The sequence below is a fragment of the Camellia sinensis genome, chromosome 4, assembly GCF_055761805.1.
Source record: "Camellia sinensis isolate YWXY chromosome 4, ASM5576180v1, whole genome shotgun sequence".
NCBI lineage: Eukaryota > Viridiplantae > Streptophyta > Magnoliopsida > Ericales > Theaceae > Camellia > Camellia sinensis.
The window spans coordinates 175255370-175278814 of record NC_138964.1 but is presented as its reverse complement, the minus strand read 5'-3'; the positions used below and the strand labels follow the sequence as shown (position 1 = coordinate 175278814).

Here is a 23445-nt window from a genome sequence, read left to right as displayed (position 1 = left end):
GTATTAGCTGATGAGAAGAAAGAAGCTGGAGAGGATTGAGGCTGAGGCAACGATGACGCCGGAGGGATGAGCAGCGACGGAGACGACGCCGAGGCAGTGGCCGGTGTTGGTGGCGACGCTTGTGAGCTCGTCGGGGCTCCATACCCTCACCGTTTCATCCAGTGACCCCGTCAGAATGAGCGCTGGCTGCTCATCCGTGGCTGGGACCCACCTCATTGTCCACACCGAGTCGTCGTGGTCATTGTCGACCGATAAAGGGATTGTGGTGGCAGTGATGAGGCTACAGGTGGTGAACGCGAAGCAAGCTGTGCGAGCTGGGTATTGGCTGACTGTCGCATGGGCCGACAGTGTGCAAGGTGGCGTGGGTCGAAGGAGATAAAGTGGGTGGTGGTGATTTTACAGAGTGAGGTTGCAGAGATGATATTATAGCGAAAGTGACTTTCGACATGAAGGAAGTGCCTACAAGGGTTCCACCAGATAGCCCTTTGGCACCTCAATGGTATAGACTAGAGCATCGGAAAGGTGAGACCAAGGTGAAAGGAGAGGAGGTATGTATTGAAGGTTTCAATTGGTTGAGGTCCGGCGGGCGGTTAAGGCAAGGTTGCAGCCCGCCAGAAGGCAAAGAGCACCAAGAGCTTAACCTATAGCTCTGATACCATATTAGAGTTGATGTATAGAGAAATAGAGAGAATGAATTATATATTGATTTATGTTGTACAATGGTTCAGGGGCTCCTTATAAAGGAGAAGTTTACAAACAATGCATCCAAAAGCAACCGAAAGCAAAGACATCATGATTACAGCTTGGACACTTTACAACTAATAACATATAATACCTTAACAATATCAAATAAAACATATCTTTAAAAAATTAAGTTGATCATATGCTAATAACTCAAATCACATATATATTTTAAAAGTGAAAAGTTTATATCAACAAATTGACTCGGAATAAGTTTCGTTATATGAACAACAGTAACTATTGTACATTCCCTGCAACAGCCACTTCGATTCCTTAATTCTGTGCTCTTAAAATTATTAATAATTATTTTTAGTGGACAATGGATGGCACTACCACAATACTCTGCAATATGAAAATTATTGATAATTATTTATAGTGGACAATGGATGGCACTACCACAATATTCTGCAATATGAATCACATGATGGAATCTCCAACTCATTATGGTAGTAAAAGTTACTCCATTGTTTGGTAATGTTTTAATTTTTTGTTTTACATCAAACAAAGTTTAGTATATATTTTTACTTATATAAAAAATAAAAATAAAAATTTGTTTAGTATAGACTAATATTTTGAAAACAAAAGTATATATATATCTACAAAAGTATATCTATGGTTTCATTTAATTAATGAATCATGTTACAATGATGTTAGGTTTTTCCAATTGGTAATTCCGTTAGATAAAACTTAATTTAGTTATATTTTTATTCGCTCTGTTATGTTTATGAGTTATGAAAGTTTAGATGTGAATCTAACTCAAGTTGTGCATGAGTAGAGGAATTTGTGTTTGACATTTCATATCTTGTTTTGAGCATTCCTTATTTGCCACTTTGTTGGTGGGTTCGAGGCAGCGCCCAAACGGGGTCAAGGGACAACGCCCTCGAAGTCAAGAAGAAGTCAAAGTTGTTTGACTGCTTGAGTGGTCTTTTGTGTGCTTGAACAGTAAAGTGGTTCAACTAGTATCTTTGCCTGCAGTATGAAATTTTGGGAAATGTGTTTTATCGCTCTAGGATAGATGATACGCTCGAGCAGTTGGCCTATATGTGAGCACTGCCTTTACTCACACCGCTCGAGCGGTAAAGTGGTTGCTCGAGCATTCTTCGCGGCTCTGTTTAGTATAAAGAGGGTCGTTTGCTATTTTAGGATTGAACACGCCCACATTCTTAGAGAGGAAGAGAAAATAAAGTGTATCTATATTGGAGGGTGTTTATGTATTGTTTTCCTTAATGATTTGAGGGTGATCGATTAATAAACGAATTACATATTGACAAACATCAACGATTATTTTGTTCTTGCATTCATATAAAGAGAAAGGTATTCATCGATAGATTCTGAAAAACTTGAGTCTGAAACTTTGGTGGATTTTGGAATGGCTCATTATCATGGATTGGATATCGGTATTGTGGATTCAACGTTGGGTAGCAATTTCGAAGTAAAGACGGTAGTGAAAAAGGCACATTAGGTTCGGTTCAATTTGGGTGTAGATTCGTTAGATAATTGAGAGTATGTAATTCATTTGTCTTCTTAGCCGATTGTTTTGTGGTTTTGGCTTGTAGTTTTTTTATCACAATTGGAAGTGCTTCAATTGTTATTTTTTTTCACGTTAAATCGTTGTTGATTGTTTGATTGAAATTGTTATTCATTGTTTAAAATTGAATCATAATCACAAATTAATGTTTCAGGAGTTTTTTAGATTTTTAAAATGAAACTAATGAATTATAATCAGAATGAATCAATACACCATATAACTAATATAAATAAGAAAAATGATCCGAACCCCCACGACCCCTATGGCCTGTGATTGGCCATCTTTTTTTTTTCTTTATTTCCTCCTCCTCCTCCAATCACCAACCCCCACGTGTGTGGGGGGTGGTGGGGAGAGAGGGTCTCAATCACTTCCATATAAATAAATATTTTCAAAGTAAGAGATAAAAATCATAAATAAATACATGGAGAACACAATCAACAGTCAAATTTAGATATCTAAACCTCTAACCTCCTAGTGAAAATGTAAGAATTTTGACTAATAGATTAACCTTATTAGTTTTGCAAAGATTTTGTCAAAAATAAAAGAAGAAGACGAGGTACAAAAAATTAAGACATACTTTGAATTTTAAAAAATTAACTATTTTTTAAATAGAGGTAAAAATGCAATTTATAAAAATTGAGGGGAGACCGTAACCCTCCTCCGCCCGTGATTGTACTACTTTGATTCTCTTTTAGCTTCGTTCAAAATGCAAGCCCTCGTAGATGTAAGTAGTTCCCATGAAGCTATTTCTTATCATATGATCCAAGCAAAGAATCTAAGGACCCAAACCACTAACAAAAAGAAAAAAAACAACATTAGGCACTAGAGACAAAATATAGGAACATCTCCATCCTTCCAAACAAATGATTCACATTAGATCTCATAATTGTGCATAAAAATTAATTAATCTTTCCAAATGATGATGATAAAATATCAAAAGCTCAATAAAAGAAAGTATTCTTTATTGATAATAAATTATCTAACAAAATGTTGAGAAGTAAGAGATTAAACTCGAACAAGACTTGATTTATTAAAATATTTAATTTAAAATTAATTGATAATAAATTAAGAGGCCTCTTGAATATATTAATCAAGTTTAAGTAGCATAAAGAGATAATATGAGACAAGTCTAACAATTGAAAAATAAAATTTACAAAATCTATTTCATTGTTTTGTATCATTTCTTTTAGATATCCACACAAAAAGCAAGACACATCATATTTAAAAGGAATTGACTTCTCTCCTATTGGAGAGAAGCCCACTCTGAGTCTCAATTCACTAATATGAGACGTTCATTTTGTCGAGTTGTAAATCACCCATAATAAATTAAATTAATTTGATAGTTGTGACTACACAATTTTATTATATTTATTTTTTTTAAAATAAATGCTCTATTACAAAATTATATGTATTTGTCTTCCTTTTTTAAAAAATAAAATAAAATAGAAATTTAATAAAACCATATCATTATACTTATCTGATCAATTTGATCATTTTTTCTTGATTATCTATATCTATAAATTTACAAAATAAATAATTTATATCACTAAAATAAGACTTATAGTACGTGAACTCCTGATATTCGGATTCTATTGCAAGAGTAATAGGACCCCACCATAACACATTGAAAGTCATATAAAAGACATAAAATTTTGATAAATATTCTGGTGTATAAAACATATTCAATATTAATTTAGACATTAATTTAATCCAAAAAATCCTCCTCCACTGAACACATAAGTTTCATTCCCTCACATATTACAGGAAATGGATCACTATTTTTGAAATTATAATTATCGTCTATTTTTTTAAAATAAATATGATTCAAATATATAAATATTGATGGCCAATCATTTTAATTTTTTACTTGAATATTCTATTTAATGTGTCTTAAAAAGTAAACGGTTCAAATTACCGAAATTGGTCCCAATTAGGCTTATCAAGCTCAAATTCTCTGTCAAATTGGATAGCTAAATTGAGAGAATTGAATCCCTAAAAAATATGTACTGATATACTTCTGCACTTTTCTAAAAAAAAAAAATAAAGAGAGAAGAGTTACGAAGACTTTTTATGAAAAATGGCATCTCTTGATAGCTAAATTCTTCATACCTTAATGCATAATAAAAGGATTCCTTTAACTGGTTCAACAATTTGCCCATAAATTTTTCATGTACCCTTTTGTCTTTCCTCGTGGCATTAAAGCACTAGATTCTCAAAGAGTTAGAATAGAAATCCTAATCTGGTTCACATTGTTTTAGTGGGCTTGATCAACACTTCTCCCTCTTCAATAATCTTTTTCATTCGATTTTTTTTTTTTTTTCCCCACCACCCCTTCTTCTGATGCCTGTGCAAGAAGTTCTTCGATGATATTCTTTTGACTAAGAAATGTTCGACATTTTCCATTGTGAACCAATATATTGATTTTTTTCATTTATTAGAAATTGGATTAATCGTTGCTCGGTCAAATAAAAGCAAATCGGTGATCCCATTTGATGGCTAGTGACCAAATTTACATGGAATTGTGGTTGTTTTTTTTTTTGTTTTAATCAACAAAACAAAAACTTTATTAATGAAAAAAGCATAATACATGCAAAATTACATCAACAAATCAGGGAAGTGCAGAAAGTATCATAGCTAAACTTAACAATCTCAACTAGGCTGGCACTGCAAATAAAGCACAATCATATGCTAGCACCTAACCCAAGATTAGTGAGAAACCAATCAAAAACACCCAAATAAGAACAGACCAACTATACAAAGCACCAGACACCAACAGTGCAAACAAATACATCAGAAACCACTCATCAAACCAATTAGCCCAATATTAGCACTTCAACTTGAAGACACACATGAAAAACAAGCATTGAACTTTTGATGCCTTGAACTTCACCTAACAAGCACTGCCAATCAACAAATAACAAACCAACACGTAAAGAGCCAACTGATGATGACAAACAATACCCCTAACCAAACATCTGATGCAGACCTCCAGATTTGATCCAGATCAGTCACCTCCCATTATTGATACAATACTTCACCTCGCAGACCACCAGATCAGTTTTAGAGCAGCAAGCACAAAGCAAATCAGTTTTAGCAACACAAAACCACCACAGCAACCATTCCTCAAGAGAGCTTGACAGCATAACACAAGGTAGCAACTAACTGTAACAACCCTCATACTGTTTACTGATTAATGACTGATTGATTACCGATAATCACCGATTACTGTTAAACGGAACTGATAATGACTGATAACTGACTGAGAATTGAACTGATTAAAGTACTGAACTGACTGACCGAAATTGAAACTGAATTGAGTGAATACATCTGTTTGAATTGCATTTTATATGTGGACTGTTTGTTTGATCTGTTCGTGTTTTATGTTTATACTATTAATTGAAGGCCTTATCGGCGGCCGAACCGGAAATGGGTTAGTGTATTATGATCGTCATATTTAATATGATTTCATGGTATAATTATCTGAAAATTGATTAGGTATGATTAAATTAGATTAAATATTGATCAATTGCAGAGTTGGCCTTATTTACCGAACTACCCCTAGTGGACCACTATCTCACACACACACTTGAGCCTTATACATTGAATCAAACATTTCTTTAGCCTATTTGTGAGACCCTTAGCCGACCATAGAGAGAGAGAGACTTGAGGAGTTGAGTTCATCTCAATATTGCTTAGAATTTGAAGAGAATTGAAGTGTAGATTGCTAAATTGAACTCCTAGTCTTCTAATTCAAGACCTAAGGTAGAGTAATTACCCTCTTGCTTATGAATTGAGCTTGTTCTTGCATGATTCATGTCAAATTAAGGAGCTAAGTCTTGTTTTAGTTCATACATGTTGAAATAGAACATAATTCATGCATGCATGTTTGAATTGTTGGATTTTGAGTTGAATTCATGGCAAATTGTCACATGCATGTCCATAATTTTGTAATGGTCTATGTTTTCATCTTGTTTGTGAATCAATTGGCTCACTAGAGCATGTTTTGAAGCTTGAAAGTTATTTAAAGATCATGCATGTCATGTTTGAAGATTGTTCTTGAAAATGATTTGAAATTGAGCTTGAATTAAACACCCTTGGGCTTTGATTTCTCAAAATTGAGCTTTGAACCATGTTATACTATGTGTTTATAAATGTTTTCCAGAAAATGGGCCCAAGAGGATTGGTTTTGATGCATTTGAGTGTGAGTTGGAGCTTGGAGGTGCAATCTGGAATTCCCAGATTTTGCACTTACGCTCGAGCGGGGAAAGTGGCGCTCGAGCGTGGAATCCGAGCATTCAGCATCTCTCTCCACTGTTTTGCAGTCCGTCGAGCGGAGGATTGGGCGCTCGAGCGGAGTCATGTCTCACGCTCAAGCGGGCGTCGAGCGGAGATTTCACCCATCCAGTACTTTTACAGTACGCTCGAGCGGGAAAGTTTACGCTCGAGCGTGTACCTTTCTGGCATTACCGCTCGAGCGAGGAAACCTGCGCTCGAGCGGAACTCTGTTTTTCTGAAAATACTTTTAAATGTGCATCTTGGCATCCTCATCTCATTCTAGGCATTCTTAGGCCTAGTTGTAGACATCTTGTTGAGGATATAGATGTAGAACACACCGAGGCATTAGGGGTTAAGTTATTATCTTTCCCAACTGTGTAGCTTAGTGTGTTCAATCTGTTAATTGTGTAGGGTTGGCGACTGGAGAGGCACGCTCTAGCATACTGTAGCCCGAACTCTGTGAGTAACGAATGTGTAAAGATATGTTCACAAATGATTATTTTCTGAACAACTGAACTGTACTGTTTTCTGACCTAATTACTGTTAACTGAATGAATGTATGTCCTATATTCTGAACTGTATTGTGGCATCCTTGGCACCTACTGCTTACTGTTACTGTGACAGAATTCTCTGTCGGTTCCCTCGTTGGAACCACTACTGTTTACTGACTGATGGCCATCATTACTGTTCGGTCTTTTAAGACCTACTGTTACTGTTATGCTAATGGATGTACCACATATGACTGTTTACTGTACTGAGCAACTGAAATACTGATTGAAATGAACTGTTTTCATTACTGTAAGGACATTCATTCTAAACCCCTTTATGCTTTATGTTATTCACTGGGCTTTAGCTCACTGCTCATATATATATGTAGGTGTACAGGCACCGGATTGAAGCTAGAGGCGTCAGGGTTACTCCAGTTTTGTCAAGCCAGCCTTTGTGCCTCACTGCGAGGTTCCGAGCCTAACGTGTTAGGGCTTAGGGGTGTTTTACAATTCCCCCTTTTGTACTGTTTCACTGTTTTGTATAGACTGAATATTTACCGTACTGTTATCTAGGGTTGAGTCCCTAGTCTGAATGATTGTAAATATTGTGCATACCGTTCTGTATTGTTTACGTATAAATGTATGAAAAATCTTTTCATATAGACTGTCGCAGCTCATTGGGCATTGTTTATTTACTGTTTTGGCTTCCGCCAGGCCCTGTACTCTGTTTTACTGTATTACTGTCCTGCAGGCCTTCGGTAATCTCGGATTACTGGCCGGTTACGGTGCTAAACCCATAGGCCCGGGTTTGGGTCGTGACACTAACACTCAGCATCAAGATACCACTTGACCTCCCTCACTAACCCAATACCGCTATAGAATACTATTGTTGTTTTTCCTCCCTTAATGAAATAACAGACCAGAACTAGTTGACCACAGAGTAAAACAGTCCACCACATAGTAATTACTCATTTTATCAACTACTCATCTTCACCAATAACCAGACCAAAACTACCACACAGCTCACCAGCATACCATATATAGCAACAGCAGCCACCATAGAGTAATTACTCCTTTTATCAGGAGCCCATACCAGTTCAGCACTCCACATTATATCAGTGCAGACCAACATAACAGCCTTCATCCACCCAAAAAACAACTGATGACTCTAAGATTAGAAATGGAATCCTGGGGGGACAGAGCAGAAGCAAGGTTAAGCAGTAGTAGAATAGATCCAAACCACCAACAAGACCTCAGTAATACCTCCGTAGAGCACAACCCAGATCAGTCATTAAGCTCAGCGACCAGAAGAGAAATGTAAGAAAATGACTAGGAAAGACGGTAACGGTATGGACCATACATAAGTTTCACGCTTCAAATACACTAGATTTGTTCTTAATTGCCAAAAATGTTGAAACAACACCATTATTGAATACAACATCAACTATACATAAATTTCATGTGCTTCAAAACTCACACCAAATTTGTTCTCCATTGCCAAAGATGTTGAAAACATCATTTCTTATATCATGGGTTCTATCATATGATTAAGAACTATGAAATAGAGTTTGAACTTAAGAAGATGAAATTGAATAAGGTTTTAGGACCCGATGATATAACTATTGAAGCATGAAAATGTTTGGGTAAGAATAGGGTTGTTTAGGTGACTCGTTTATTTAGCAAGATTTTGTTGAATGGAAAAATGTCATGAGAGTGGATGAAGAGTATTTTAGTGCCAATATATATAAGAATAAATGAGATGTTCAGAATTGTAACAACTATAGAGGAATCAAGTTAATGTGTCACACAATGAAAGTATAGGAGAGAGTGATGGAGCGTTGATTGCAACAAATGTGTCAGAGAATCAATTTGGATTTATGTCTGATAGGTTAACAATGGAAGCGATCTATCTTTTGAGGAGAGTAATAAAAAGGTATAGAGAAAAGAAAAGAGACATTCATATGATTTTTATCAATCTTGAGAAAGCATATGATAGAGTGCTTCTGAATATAATCTGGTGGGTGTTACAGAAAAAAGGGGTGACAAAAGGTTACATTGATGTGATTAGGGATATGTATGAAGGTATGGTGACCAATATTAGATCACCTGCTGGAGAGACAAATGAATTTTCAATTTCTGTAGGGTTACATCAAGGATCAACCTTAAATCTTTATCTTTTTGGTTTAATTATGGATGAATTGACGCGCGAAATTCAAGATGATTTGCTATGGTGTATGCTTTTTGCAAAATAATATCGTATTAGTAGATGAAACTAGAGAATGAGTTAACATTAAGTTGGAGATTTAGAAAAAAAACACTTGAATCTAAAAGATTTAGGATAAGCAAAACTAAGATAAAGTATATGGAGTGTAATTTTAGTAACAGTTACAACAGAAACAGAAGAGAAGTGAAAATTGAGAACCAATAACTACCTAAAAGTGAACATTTTTGTTATTTATGATCGATTGTCACAATGGCTGAGGGGATTAGAGTGGATGTAGTCCACAGAATTAAAACGGGGTGATTTAAATGGAGAAATGCGATAAACGAATGTCCATTAGACTAAAATAAAAGTTCTATAGAATGACTATTAGACTGGCGATGTTGTATGGGATAGAATGTTAGGCAACTAAAAAATAACATGTGGAGAAGATGAGTGTTGCGGAGATGAGGATGCTCAGGTTGATGTGTGGCAAGACTAGAAAAGATAGAGTTAGAAATAAATATATTCGAGAATTGGTAAGAGTAGTACCGATAGAAGATAAGTTGAGAGAGAATAGATTGAGATGGTTTGGTCATATACAACGGAGACTGACAGTAGTGAAGAGATACGATACAGTAACGGTAGATGGTAGTGTTAGGGGAATGGATAGACTTAGATTGATGTGGACTAGTATAGTAAATAGAGATATGAATCTCCTTAATTTGACTAATGAAATGGCCTTGGATAGAGTCAAATGGAAAAGAAGAATTTATACAACCGACCACATTTGATGGTACTTAAGGCTTGGTTCGGTTTTGGTTCAATTCCTATAAAGATGAATTTAATATCACTTGTATTCATTTCTCTCTTAATATGAGAGTTGTTTATTTCTTCTCTAGTTTAGACTAATGGTAATTGTTGGACTTTCTAACTATTGTTCAGACTTTGGCCTTATATGGGAAGTTGGCTAAAAAAGTTATATTTAGAAAGTTGGTTGGATTTTTTTTTCTTTTTTTGTAGTCAATTTGATGGTTGTGAAAGAAAAAATAAAATGTTTATGGGTTGGGTGTGACATTTCATCTTATTGGCTATTTTAATCTATTTTGTCTTTTAATAGGCTATTTTAGGTCAGCTCTCTTCCCAAATAAGTCCTTTTTGATTGTCCATTTTGATATAATATTTCTCATATTTGTAATTATTTTCTTAAATTGACCCCCCCAAAAAAAAGACTACATCAACTATGCACAAGTTTTGTTAGAATATCTAAGAGAAAGAGAAATCTGCATTATATTGAATATTGTAACAGTATATACAAGACTCCTTTATATAGAGGAGAGAAATCTAAGTATGGTAATGAATATAAAATGATATATATGATAGACAGTATATAGTTACTATATTTAATATGCTCTCTCAAACTCAAGTAGGAGTCTTGTATATACTGTTAACTTGAGTTTGGAGAGAAAAGCTAAAACATGAAATAAAACTAAAATAAAATAAAATAAAGGGCAAATAGATTGCAAAGTTTGAACTGGAGCGCAAGAGCGTTTGAGATAGATCAAACATCGGAGCTAATGTCGAGAGACAATTTATGATCATGTCGAACCGTTATAGGAATTGGTAGGAACTAATGTTGGGACAGTTTAAGGTCATGCTAGACCATTGTAGAAATTGGCCGGAACTAATGCTAGGACAGTTTAAGGTCATGCCTGACTGTTGTAGAAACTGACTGGATTCAATATCGGGACAGTTTAAACGATCATGCCGGACTGTTGTAAGGAAGTAATGGATGTTAAACCAGTAGATGTGGCACACACGCAACTTATGACGTGGTGTTGAACAATGATCGCAATAGATGACATTGTGCACTAGAGGGTGACTTATGAGAAAGTGTGTCAAGGGGGTGACATAGGTGGTGTGCCAAAGGACGGCTTAGGTGATATGCAACATGAGTAGCTTGGGTTGTGCACCACAGGGGGACAGTTTAGGTAGTGCGCCAATAGAGCGACTTAGAGAGTGTGCCATAGAGGGCGGCTTAGGTATTGCGCCATTAGGACAGCTTAGAGAGTGTGCCACAGGAGGCGGCTTAAGTAGGGCGCCAAAGGAAACGACTTATGGAGTGCGCCAAGGGGGCGACTTAGGTAGTGCGCCAAGTGAGGTGACTTAGGGAGTCCACCAAGAGGACAACTTAGATAGTGCGCCAAGGGAGGTTTGCATATGCCAAGGGAGCGGCTTTGTTAGTTTGCATGGTGTATGACCATGTTCACTATGATATAGATATAATACACCCTTCAAACTCAAATACGTTTGAAGATAAAACCTATTTGAGGTTGAAGTAAAGGGAAAGACAAAATGAAGCAGAAGTACAAAAAAAAAAAAAAATTGGATTGCGAGTAAAAATATATATATATATATGATAGAGTTATTTAAGATAGGAATAAATCAGTGGACAAATGAAGAGATTACCATGAAACGATACTGAAAGGAAAATATGGTAGCGGAATAGGTTGAGATCCGGCGAGTAACCAAGGTAAGGCTGTCGCCCGCCAGTGAAGTGAAGTGAAATTACTAGGTACTTAACCTAACTCTGATACCATATTATGAGAATAGAGAGAGAAAGAGAGAGAGAGAGAGTGTGTGTGTGTGTGTGTGTAACTCTGTATATTTCAATGAATGAATATGATATACAACAAATTCGTTCTACTATTCCAACAACTCTGTATATTTCAATGAATGAATATGAGTGTATAACTATACTCACCATGATATAAAAATAATAAGTTTCATGCTTCAAACTTGCAACAAATTCGTTATACTGTTCTACAGTCCCGGACTCGATCAAACAAGAAAGGCATATAATTTTCATTAATCTGTTTGAATTACAATAGTTCATTGTATGACCCAAAGTAGTAATAATAATAAATAAATAATGGTACAATTATATCAAGATACAAATGACTCCAAACTTTCAGGGTGAGAGGCTAAATCTCGCCGTTTTCCCCCATTTGAACAACAAACTATGGTTAGTATTGAAATAAAATAAGCATAAAAGTAAGAAGTCTATGGGGAATTAGGTGCAATATGGTGCACCCAAATGCTACAAAGAGCCAAAGCTATAGTAAGGTAAGGCCAAACCTGGTTCAAAACCATACTACATATGCTCCCTCCTATACTCCCAACAAACCAATTCCTCTTCTTGTAATTCTTCCACATTAATGTTCCACCATGTTTCTTCATCTTGTTCACCTCATCATCATTAGAGCAATCTTTCTCTCTCCTCTTCACACCTTTGCTAGTGTTATCTACAAAGCTGTCCCTCAACTTCTCATCCTCCAAGTGTTCTCCAAAATACACGCAATAGTAAGTCAATAGAAGTGCAATGATAGTGATGCTTGGGCTCACTATTTTCCTCCATGGCTTCTTGGGTTTTGTTGTTAAGTCTGGTTTTGTCATTGGAGAGTGATGTGTTGTTATCACTGGATTTAGATAGACCTTGACAATCTCTGAGGGAACTATTTGGTGAAAGAATGTCTCAGCTACTTGGCGAGTTGAGACGAACAGTCCATGACTCACCTCAATTTTTTCATGAACTTCAAAGTTTGGAGTACTAGAAAAGTCATCAACTTCATGACTATCATCTAAAAAATTGTCGTTCAGGTTATCGTCGGTGAATCCAAATGGGAAGTCATTCGCTTCCCTGTCATTGAATTCATTGAAGTTGCTTTGATGATCAATTTCTCCTGCAATTATATAAACATATATATTTTATCAGAGAATGGGAAAGAAAAAAAATGTGTGTGTAAAAAAGTAATCAAAACAAGAAGCAAGTGGAATTGGCAATGGCATTACCTCGAACCTCTTGGTCTTCGCTTGTCTGGAAACAGGAGATGGTTTCTATTGGAACAGTCTTGTAATCTTCTGAAAAGTTCTGTTCATTAATAGATGGAAAACTATACATATCAGAAAAATTGCAAAATGGTAATGCTACAAAATATTTTTAAAAAAGTACAAAAGTTCTCTTCCGTTTGTAGAATAACTAGATCTGTCTAGTTCAGCTCACTGATAGGACTCTATTTTAATGATTGGATGGGTTCAAATTATTAATTTAATAGGCTTAAAATTCAATCCAGTGCTTTAATACTGAATGGTCTAATCCTTTTATTAGGATGGGAGATATTACAAAGGTAAAAAATAAGCAACATTGAATCATGTGGTGAATCTTGAATCTGTCATTTTGGACAGAAATACCGTTAAGACTAAAAATGCTATGTATTTATCTAAATTTTTTTTGTTTATTTTATGTATGGGCACTTTTTTTGTGTGTGGTGAACCTTAATTCTGTCATTTCAAATTCAAAGTACTTTTCTTGTAAATATTTTTCTCAATAAGTAGGTATTGTTGCCTATCGACATGGTTTAAATTTTTAAAAATATGAGTATCGTATTATTATGTTTAAATTTATTTATGTATTTATTCCTTTGTAACACTAGAGTTTCTCTAAATGCAATGCAAGCAAAAGAGTGAAGAGTTAGTACCTTCTCTAGGTCTTTGCTAGACATTCCAACCCATCGCAAGTTCTCCACCGTTCTTTCAGTTTTGAAATCTTTGTCGAACCCCCCAATCTCTATGGACCTTGAGATTGTATGCTGCTGATCTTCCATAATCAATCTTGAAGAACCACCACCACCACCATTATTCATCATGTCATGAATTTGGACAGCATGAGGATGAAAAGAGAAATCATCACCAGCTTGTTGGGCATAGAAGCTTCCACCACCACTAGTAACCCCCCATGTCATGTCTTGATTGATCAGTTCTTGAGAAGCCTGAGCTACAGACAGAATTTCCTGCAAAATGTCGTGTTCTTCGTGATCATTTGGGTTGTGGCTGCGGATGGAATCGGACTGTGGTATTCTTAAATCGACGAAGCCACCCTGTGGGAAGTCATGCACCTCCAGTGGTGGCATTGACAGCCGGTGCTGCAACCTTGCGCACTCCAATGCTATATCCACCTGAAACACAATACAATTTTTTTTTTTTTAAATGCTAAACATACGGCATTTTTTTTACAAATGAATTGATATAAACCACAGTGATGTGTTTTATGACGTGACAATAATATTTTTGCAACTATGAACAAGAGATGTATTTTTCGACTTTCAAAGATTATGAATGAGGCACTCTGTATGACATTTTATTTTTTTGAATGAAGAGACCCCACCATGACACATGGGAACCCACATCAAGAATAAAGAATTTGGATGAAATATTGTGATAATGTATTGCAACCCATTTATTAGATTCATATGCATGTAATATTGGAAGATACTTGAAGAAGAAGAAAAAAAAAGAAATAACAGTTAGGTTCTTGCATCAACGAATTTGTTGTGTGACTTTTATGTGTGAGGTGAAGTGTGGCTTATTGTGTGAATTTATGTAAGAAATGAAAAAAAAAAAATGATAAATTCATTTGGTGACATATATCCTTTTCCGCTAATATGTATTTATCCAATGAATCGTAATTTTTTCAACTCCTATGTGTATTTCACACAATAAACGATAATTGTACATACAAAACCCATAATATCCAAAAATAATCAGACCCATCATAACTTTTTTGAATACGACCATTCTACATGAATATATGATGACATTTGATGTGTGAATGCAAGAAAAATATGAAAAACTGATAAAATTGATAAGGTAATATACACAAGAACCAATATATATTTACCCAATGAATTGTACTAATTTTTTCACTCCTACATGTATTTCACATAATAAATGATAATTGTACATACAAAACTTACAATATCTAAAAATAACTGGACCCATCATAACTTTTTTGAATAGGACCATTCTACATGAATACATGATGACTGTAAGATAAATTGATAGAGAGAGAATAAATTGTATGTATTATGATTGATATATTGAATGTTGTTTTATATTACAAATGGTGAGGGGCTCCTTATATAGGAGAGGGACTGAGAGTGGCCGAAGCACTATTATTACATACAGCCGAAAGGCTAACAGCACTAGCACTAAAGTAAGCATAAAGTAAGCATACATTAATATACACTAACATAAAATATATTAACAGCCCCCCTCAAACTCAAGGAGGATAAACATAAACCAACTTGAGTTTGGAGAGAGTAACAAATAGGAAAATAAAATGACAATAAAATAAAAGAAGATAGGAGACATGGTATGGTTGTGTCAAATCGTTGGTGAAGACACGGTATGGTCGTGTCGAACCGTTGTAGAAGCTAACCGGAATCAATGTCGAGACAGTTTATGGGGTCATACCGAACCATTGGAAAAGCTAACCGGAATCAATGTCGGGACAGTTTATGGGATCATGCCGAACCGTTGTAAAAGCTAACCGGAATCAATGTCGGGACAGTTTATGGGGTCATGCCGGACCGTTGTAAAAGCTTACCGGAATCAATGTCGGGACAGTTTACGGGGTCATGCCGGACCGATGTAGAAGCTTTGGTGGTGCACCGAGGAGGCGACTTAGGGAGTCCGCCATGGGGTGGCTTGGGTGCTGACCGGAATCAATGTCGGGACAGTTTACGGGGTTATACCGGACCGATGTAGCAGACACTGTGTGGTCGTGTCAGACCGTTGTAGGAGCCAATGTTGTGACAGTTTACGGGGTCATGCCGGACCGATGTAAAAGACACTGTGTGGTCGTGTCAAACCGTGGAAGCCCAAAAGATAGAGATATATAGATATATATATCGTACCCTCAAAAGTCGTGCCTAATCTATCAAAAGGTGTGCCATCAAAAGGCGTGCCCAATCCATAAAAAGGTGTGCCAGACATGATAGTGAGGCGCGTGACTACCTTGGCTTGCGCGCCCGTTTTGTCGTCTGGCGTCAAGTGGCGCGCGATGCGCGTATCGGCCCTGGCTATTTAAACCAAGGTTGAGGCGGAGGCTGTGCAAACCAGTCTGAAACCTCTGAACATTGGCATTCTGAAACACTCTGTAAACATTCTGTAACCAACCCTTCTCTGAAACACTCAGCAACCCATAACATGGCCTCATCTTCCTGTCCAGCTACCCAGAACATGGCCTCCTCTTCCCGTGGTCTGCTCACGCTCTTTCCAGAACTGAACGAGTCCACAAGAGAAATAACTAGTGCGGTGGCCAGTGAACCTCAACCAAACACCTCTGGTTTTGCTCCATTGAACTTTCCGATGCGGTCGGTGGAGCAAAAAATGGCGGTGCAAACGGATATTGAGGCCAATCAGTATACTTTGAAGTCATGCGTGGAGACCATGACTGCGGTCACAAACTTGTCGCACCGGCTTCAGAGTAGGACAAATGAGGTGCAGCAGTTAAACGCCCAACTGGCTCTGCTCCAACGCATGTATAAGGATGCGCGAGCAAAGATAAGTGTGCTAAAGGCGGAAAATAAGGAGCTGAAGCGGAAGGCCACCGTGATGTTCCGATTTGGAGGTCCGCAATATGGTGCAGTGGAGGAGTATGGGGGAGTGAACGTGCTTGGCGGCGTGGAAAACACGGAGGCAGCACCGTCAAGGGCCGCTCAGGATGAAGGCAAGAAGAAGAGAACGGCTGCAGAGTAGAGAAGAAAAATTCCGCCTGTGGATGTGGTTGTTTGTGTATTTGGTTTGTTGGTTTGTTTTTTTTTTTTTTTTTTTTTTGTTTGTAATTGTGATCAGGGTTGATCCTTGAGATGAAAAAAAGGACAAGTTTGTGGAATGAAAACCGAGGTGGTTGTAACTGGATGGTTTTGTAACTGGAGGGTTTTTTTTTTTTTAATGGAAAAAAAAAAGAGAAAATAAAATAAAATAAGAGAAAATAAAATAAATAAAGTGATAATGGGACTCACGGTTTTGTTCAAACCAACACATGATGGTGCCAACTATTATACTGAAAGTGGGTAATGACAGATGAAACAAAGATATGTTAAACAAAAATAAAATGGAGGTGGGTGGATGTTGATAGATTAAACAAATATGAAGATATGATAAAGGGGATTTGAATATGTGGACTGGTATATTGAGAGAATATATGATAATAATAAAAAAATATGTATATATATAAAAAGGAAAATAAAGTTGAAAAGAGTGGAACCATGTTGACCGGATATTGTGAATGGTGAATGATTTTTTTTTTTTTTTTTTTTTTTTTTGGAAGATAAGAAAAGGGAACAAGACCATGTGGGCAGGAGCCTTTGCTGAGGGCAGAGTTTCATGGGAAATTGTTCACCACGAGGTGTATTTGCTTGCATGTGATGGCTCGCATGTGATGGAGAGAGAGATATATATTGGTCTCGGGCTAGAGAGAGAGTACAGTCGTCATGTACACGTCTCCCACTGCTCCCCCATGTCTCCTTCACAACAGTTTGGTTTAGGTCCAGAGCTGCTCGATTGAGTCTCTCAGCGAGTGTCTTGTAAGGAAGAGAGAGAAGCTTGGTGAGCGAATCTTCGGATCTTTCGGAGGCTGATGATTCGGGTGTTTCTGGGATGAAATCAGGCATTTCGTTGGGAAAGAAATGGTCTGCCATCTCTCTCTCTCTCTCTCAGGGTTGCTGGTTCAGGAATCAGGAGTTGTATGAGAGAGAGAGAGAGCTTCGGTGTAGGTGACTTGGTGGGTGTGGCATATACAGAGGAGGAAACAAAGGCTATGGCAGCTGAGATTGAGGTCGTTGATGGGCCATATATTCTGAGGGATGCAAGTCAGTTTTAGCTGGAATGAATGCCATGGACCTGAGACGTGGGATCACAATGGGCTGTTGATGCAGTGGTGACAAACTTGAAGAGCCGAGCACGGATGATTAGCACATCTGAAGAAATAGCCCAGGTTGGCACAACATCAGCAAATAAGGAGGAGAAGGGATGACCCAGATGAAGATTTGGATGCAGAGGTTGACTAGGCTCTGAGGCTATTCCCATGAGAGAATGTTGAGGCAAGGAATGATGAGAACAATGGGTCAAGTAATGATGCAACTAATGAAGTGAGGAATGATTTGAATAATGAGGTAATATGTGATGTGTTGGTTGAAGGATTTACAAAGACAGCATTGAACTCAAAATCAGAGATGGATGATGGTGATGATGCTCTGATCTTGAAGGTGAATGTTGAATTGGGTTTAGTGGCAGCCGAGTCAAGGTATGTGTAGAGGTCCGACGGGCGGCCAAGGCGAGACTGCCGCCCGCCGGTGAAGCAAAATGACTAGGTTGTTAACCTAGCTCTGATACCATGTAAGATAAATTGATAGAGAGAGAATAAATTGTATGTATTATGATTGATATATTGAATGTTGTTTTATATTACAAATGGTGAGGGGCTCCTTATATAGGAGAGGGACTGAGAGTGGCCGAAGCACTATTATTACATACAACCGAAAGGCTAACAGCACTAGCACTAAAGTAAGCATACATTAATATACACTAACATAAAATATATTAACAATGACATTTGATGTGTGAATGCAAGAAAAATATGAAAAACTGATAAAATTGATAAGGTGATATACATAACAGTCTTCTATATGCCGAAATACACTCCATAGTCTAATTGCATTACCTTGGATGGGGGATAGGAAATGTTTCCGCAATTTGAAAAAGACGGATTGGTGAAGCTAAATGCATCCTCCGATAAGTAGCGCATCCAATTCCCATCAGTTGCAGCACTGCTGGTATTGGTATTCACTGTAGGAGATCCAACATGGATGTTCATGTTGGGTGAGCTTGTACTGTGATGCAATGCCATTTGATTATAATCATAGCTCTCCAAATCCTCACCTCTTCCCTCAGAATAAAGGTCATTCATACTAGATGAGTGATCACTAGACATCTGGTTATTATTTGAACCTGACCCTACATAATGCTCTCCTATCTTTGGCCCTGTTGCACTCTTCTTAAACACCCGGCATAGCGCGTAAGCATCCTGCAAATTTATTTATTTATTTTATTTTTAGAAAAATAATAGTAATTGCATGTTTTTTTTTTTTTTTTTTTTTATCAGCAACGTAGAAATTTTATTGATGAATAGTAATTGCATTTTGTGAGGCATCAAATGAAAATGCTAATCACTTCTTTTTATGAAAAAAAGAAAAAATTAAGCAGAAAAATACCAAGAAAAATGTCCAAAATTTGGAAGTTGTGGGTCAGATTTATCACATACCAAGTTAAATATACACAATTCAATAAAAAATTATGGCATTTTTCTGAATATTTTTCTCTAGGTTCATGATATTATCTAGAAACAAAACAAGCCAATTTTTTCCCCCCAACAACATTACATATGGACTACATTTGTTCCCCCCACTAATTTTAAATCTGCATCAGAGAAAGAAAATGGAAGAGAATTAATGTAACCAAAAAAAAAAAAAAACTTAAATTTCATTTGTATTCTCTCTCTCTCTCTCTCTCTCTCTCTCTTCTTTTCATGCACAAATTATAAATTCAAAATTCTAGGAATATTAAGGGAGAGAAAGAGAGATTAAAAGCTGAACCTGAACCTGCAAGCCTGAGGGAGTTTCACATTCTCTCTCATCAAGCCTGTACTCATGCATGACCCAATCAGTACGAGCGCCATGCGGTGCCCTCCCTCTGTAGTAAACTAAGGTTTTCTTCATCCCCACAGCCCTCATCTGTGAGTTCACTTTTCGATCCTTCCCTGTCGCCTTCCAGTACCCAGCTTTAGTTGCGCGATTTGTCCTTGATCCATTTGGGTATTTGCGGTCTCGTGGACTAAAGAAGTACCACTCTAGATCCTTGCTTGGCAATAATGATTTTCCTGTGTAAAAGTTTTTTCAATCAAATAAACTTTCCAATAAAATGGGTGTTGTTACACAATAAATGATTAAATAAATAAATAAAAAAGTAAGGTTGTGGTGAATAATTTTTTTTTTTTTCACTAAATTTTGGTGGAGTCCATTTTGTGCCAATGCATAAGATGTCATTCATGGATGGAATGCTGGCGATGCATGCCTATTATTGCACCAATGCAGTGATGGTACGTCAAGATGATAAGAAAAAATAAAAAACAAAACAGGATATTGTGATGATCAATTTATTTATTTATTGTGTAACACTCGTCATTAATGTATTGGAGCAATGCATAAAAGATGGGATTTGTTGCATCAATGCATTACCTGTCATCCATGTATTGCCTGCTACAATGCATGAAAGGTGAGATTCATTGCACTAATGAATTATATGTCATTCATGCATTGTTACAATGCATATAAAGTGATATTCATTGCACCAAAATAGTGTTTTTATATTAGACAATAAAAAATATATATATATTGTGATGATCAAATTTACTTATCTATTTGAGGTGTCATTTTTTATATTGTCCATGAAAGGAATGTGCGCACCATTGCAGTACTAATGCATTATGTGATGCAATGATAACACATAAATTTAATATAAAAATTTGGTCCTCCTATCATTGAAAAGGCTCAGAATTTGCATGGAACATTAAAAGAGTATCCCATGTACTAAAAGACTGGCTATATGAACCTTCAATGCAGCACTTATTTTCCATAAGCATATATTGATGAGTATGTATGTACAGAATCTATCAAAGCATGGTCATAATTCCTTTTTTGACTTGATTTCACATTTTTAAGCAGCTGACAGATCAGATCAGATCAGATGTCTAAGAAGAAAGCAATATTGGTCAAGGCTCTTCAAGCAAAACCCATTACATTTTTTTCTTTCTTTTCTTCATAAAGTTTGTTTGGTTTCTCCAATAATTTGACAACCCAAGCCTTCATCTAAAAGACAAGTGAGTGAAATAAAGTTCAATGAAGCTTCTAGCACAGGACATAAGGGTGCCCAAAAAACAAAAGCTTAAAACCCATATCTCATGGAGATTGGAGACAATGCAAATCATGTTCTTTTTTCTTGCTTTTTGACTTCAATCTCTCTCTCTCTCTCTCTCTCTCTCTCTCTCTCTCCCCTAAGTACACATCTTTGTGTTCCAATAGGAGATTGAAAGATGTAGGGACCATGCCTTAAGCCCTTAGGAAATTTTCTTTTTGAGCAGAAAGGAAGATCATAGAAGATATATCTTATTATAAATCTCATGACATTGGACTATAAAGCATGTCCAATTGCTTATACTGTTTCCACAGTATAATTGAATGAAAAACAAGGCAAAGCATATTGATATAATTTCGAAACGTTGAATGGGGCACTCCTCAAATTCATGCACCTTTAACAAAAAGAATTAGGAAAACACATGGAGCCTCCTTTCACCTAAAGTTTTACTGGCATATTATTCAAATTTAATACCAAGATTTTATAATTCACGTTCATTTTCTGTCAAATTTTCAAGAATTTTTTTCTTTCAAATTCAGTAGCATTAATATTAGGTGATAATAAACTGTGGTTTAACGTTAAATGAAAATTGATGAAATAAGGTTTAGATAGATTAATAACAAAGAGCTTGAGAATGATTAGACTTAATTTAGGCAATAGTGTTTTATCTTAAGAAGTATTTTGATTCATTTCTTAATAAATGAAAAAGTAAAAGGGCATAGAGTTATGGTCATTATACCTTTCTTCATATTCACTTTCTAGTCTTTTGGGTAATGGGTCTTTTCATATACAACTATATAATTCAATCTTCAAAAACAATGGAAGTATACATTTCAACAAAAGGTGCACCTTGAAGGGATTGAAATGCTTCAACTACTAGTTATGGGGCTTCTAAATCATCTGTCTTTGTTAAATTTTCATTTATTTATGAAAACCATGCACAACCAACCAATTCAAGAGAATAATGATACTAGTAAATATATATAGTTAATTACCTGGTAAGTCCCAAGGCTCGCACTTGTAGAGATCAACTTCAGGGATGATCTCGAGTTCGATCTTTCGCCCATTAATCTTTCTCTTGAGATAGTAAGCCACAAGTTCTTCATCAGTAGGATGGAACCGGAAACCAGGTGGCAACGAAACAGGTGCCATTTTCACTATGGATCTTTTTCTGATCTGAATTGAACCCTAAAAAAGATTGGACCAAACCAGCCTCGTATCCAAACAAAAAAAAAACAAGGAGACCGGCTTTTGAAAATCAAGAACTATATAACCCTGCAAAGTACAATCAAAGACAAACGTTAGTCTTGAATCTTTATCAACTAGGTTGTGAATAACAATTCATGAACAGGGTTAGACAGAAACTATTCAATCGAAACATGAACATAAGCATGAAGAATATTAGAAGGCTACTATGTGAGAGAGAGAGAGAGAGAGAGAGAGAGAGAGAGAGAGAGAGAGACCTTGGGCAGAAGAAGAGCCAAAGGAGAGAAAGAGAGGGAAGAGAGAGAGGTGGCGAAGGGGGGGGTTGATGGGGTTTTGATAAGAGGACAAAAAGAGAGAGAGAGAGAGAGAGATGTAGAGAGAGGGAGAGAGAAAAAAGCAAAATGGAGGCTGCCACCCCCTCCCTGCCCTTTATCTTTAAATTTGTTTTTTGCCATAAAAAAAAAAAAAAAAGGATAAAATAAAATAAAATACATAGAAATGATGCTTGTTATCTTTCTATTCAAGCTGTCTGTGTGTGTGTGTCTACGTAATATACATGAAAGAATGAATAAGATGAATATGTGTTTTGTTGAGAAGAACAATTATCCTATGCTTCGTCAATGTCCTTTCTTGGAATCTGAGTTAACTAACTACAGGTTGATAACTGTGGATTCGATTCATTACTCACCCGTTTTCCATTTTCTTTCTTTCTTTCTTTCTTTCTTTCTATTCAAAGACAAGCGAAGAAAACTCTATTCAGAGACAACTAGAATTGGCGGCTGACCCTTTATCATACACCATCATCATCCTCTCTCTCTCTCTCTCTCGATTACTTTTTGATTGATCATTTTCCTATTCATATTCATCTTCATATATACCATCAAAAGAAACAAAGAATGTTCCTTTCACATGTTCATTCATTGGTTGCCCCTATCGACCGCCCGATCCCACCGACAAAAAAAATCCTCCCTCCCCATTACTTTACTTTATTTACAAAATTGTTCATCCTCCCAATTTATATATAATTAGGGTAATTGCGTATCAGTGGCGCAATTTGAAAGTAATTGCATTATACGAATTTTTTTGAATGCAAATTTGGCATGTAAAAATTATTTATACCATAAAAATTACTTAGTTTGTGATTTTCCCAATACAATATCATCTATCTACTAACGTATAAAGCAAACAGCTTT

At 36.4% G+C, this 23445-nt stretch overlaps 1 protein-coding gene across 2 annotated transcripts; it reads right to left on the bottom strand.

Moving 5' to 3' along the window:
• Window positions 1-12075: 12075 nt before the first annotated feature.
• NAC028 (NAC domain containing protein 28) lies at window positions 12076-22774 on the bottom strand. Of its 2 annotated transcripts, none has more exons than XM_028211043.2 (7): window positions 22510-22774; window positions 22042-22321; window positions 19735-20012; window positions 18798-19160; window positions 13771-14247; window positions 13085-13163; window positions 12076-12975 (listed from the first exon to the last, which is right to left on the bottom strand). In XM_028211043.2, exons 2-7 carry the CDS (start codon window positions 22196-22198, stop codon window positions 12296-12298), a joined length of 2034 nt encoding a protein of 677 aa, XP_028066844.2. In that variant the 5' UTR covers window positions 22199-22321; window positions 22510-22774; the 3' UTR covers window positions 12076-12295. The 2 variants fall into 2 exon arrangements, with proteins under 2 accessions (XP_028066844.2, XP_028066842.2); XM_028211041.2 differs by having other exon boundaries at window positions 19729-20012; window positions 22510-22666.
• Window positions 22775-23445: the final 671 nt, after the last annotated feature.

What these genes read in the sequence shown, in the direction of transcription:
- NAC028 (XM_028211041.2), bottom strand. Translation starts at nt 22,198, where the DNA reads ATGGCACCTGTTTCGTTGCCACCTGGTTTCCGGTTCCATCCTACTGAT. An exon ending in CGAGCCTTGGGACTTACCAG is followed by an intron (nt 20,013 to 22,041) that starts GTAATTAACTAT and finishes ACTTTTACACAG; the next exon opens with GAAAATCATTATTGCCAAGC. An exon ending in TTTCCTATCCCCCATCCAAG is followed by an intron (nt 14,248 to 18,797) that starts GTAATGCAATTA and finishes ATTGTGTTTCAG; the next exon opens with GTGGATATAGCATTGGAGTG.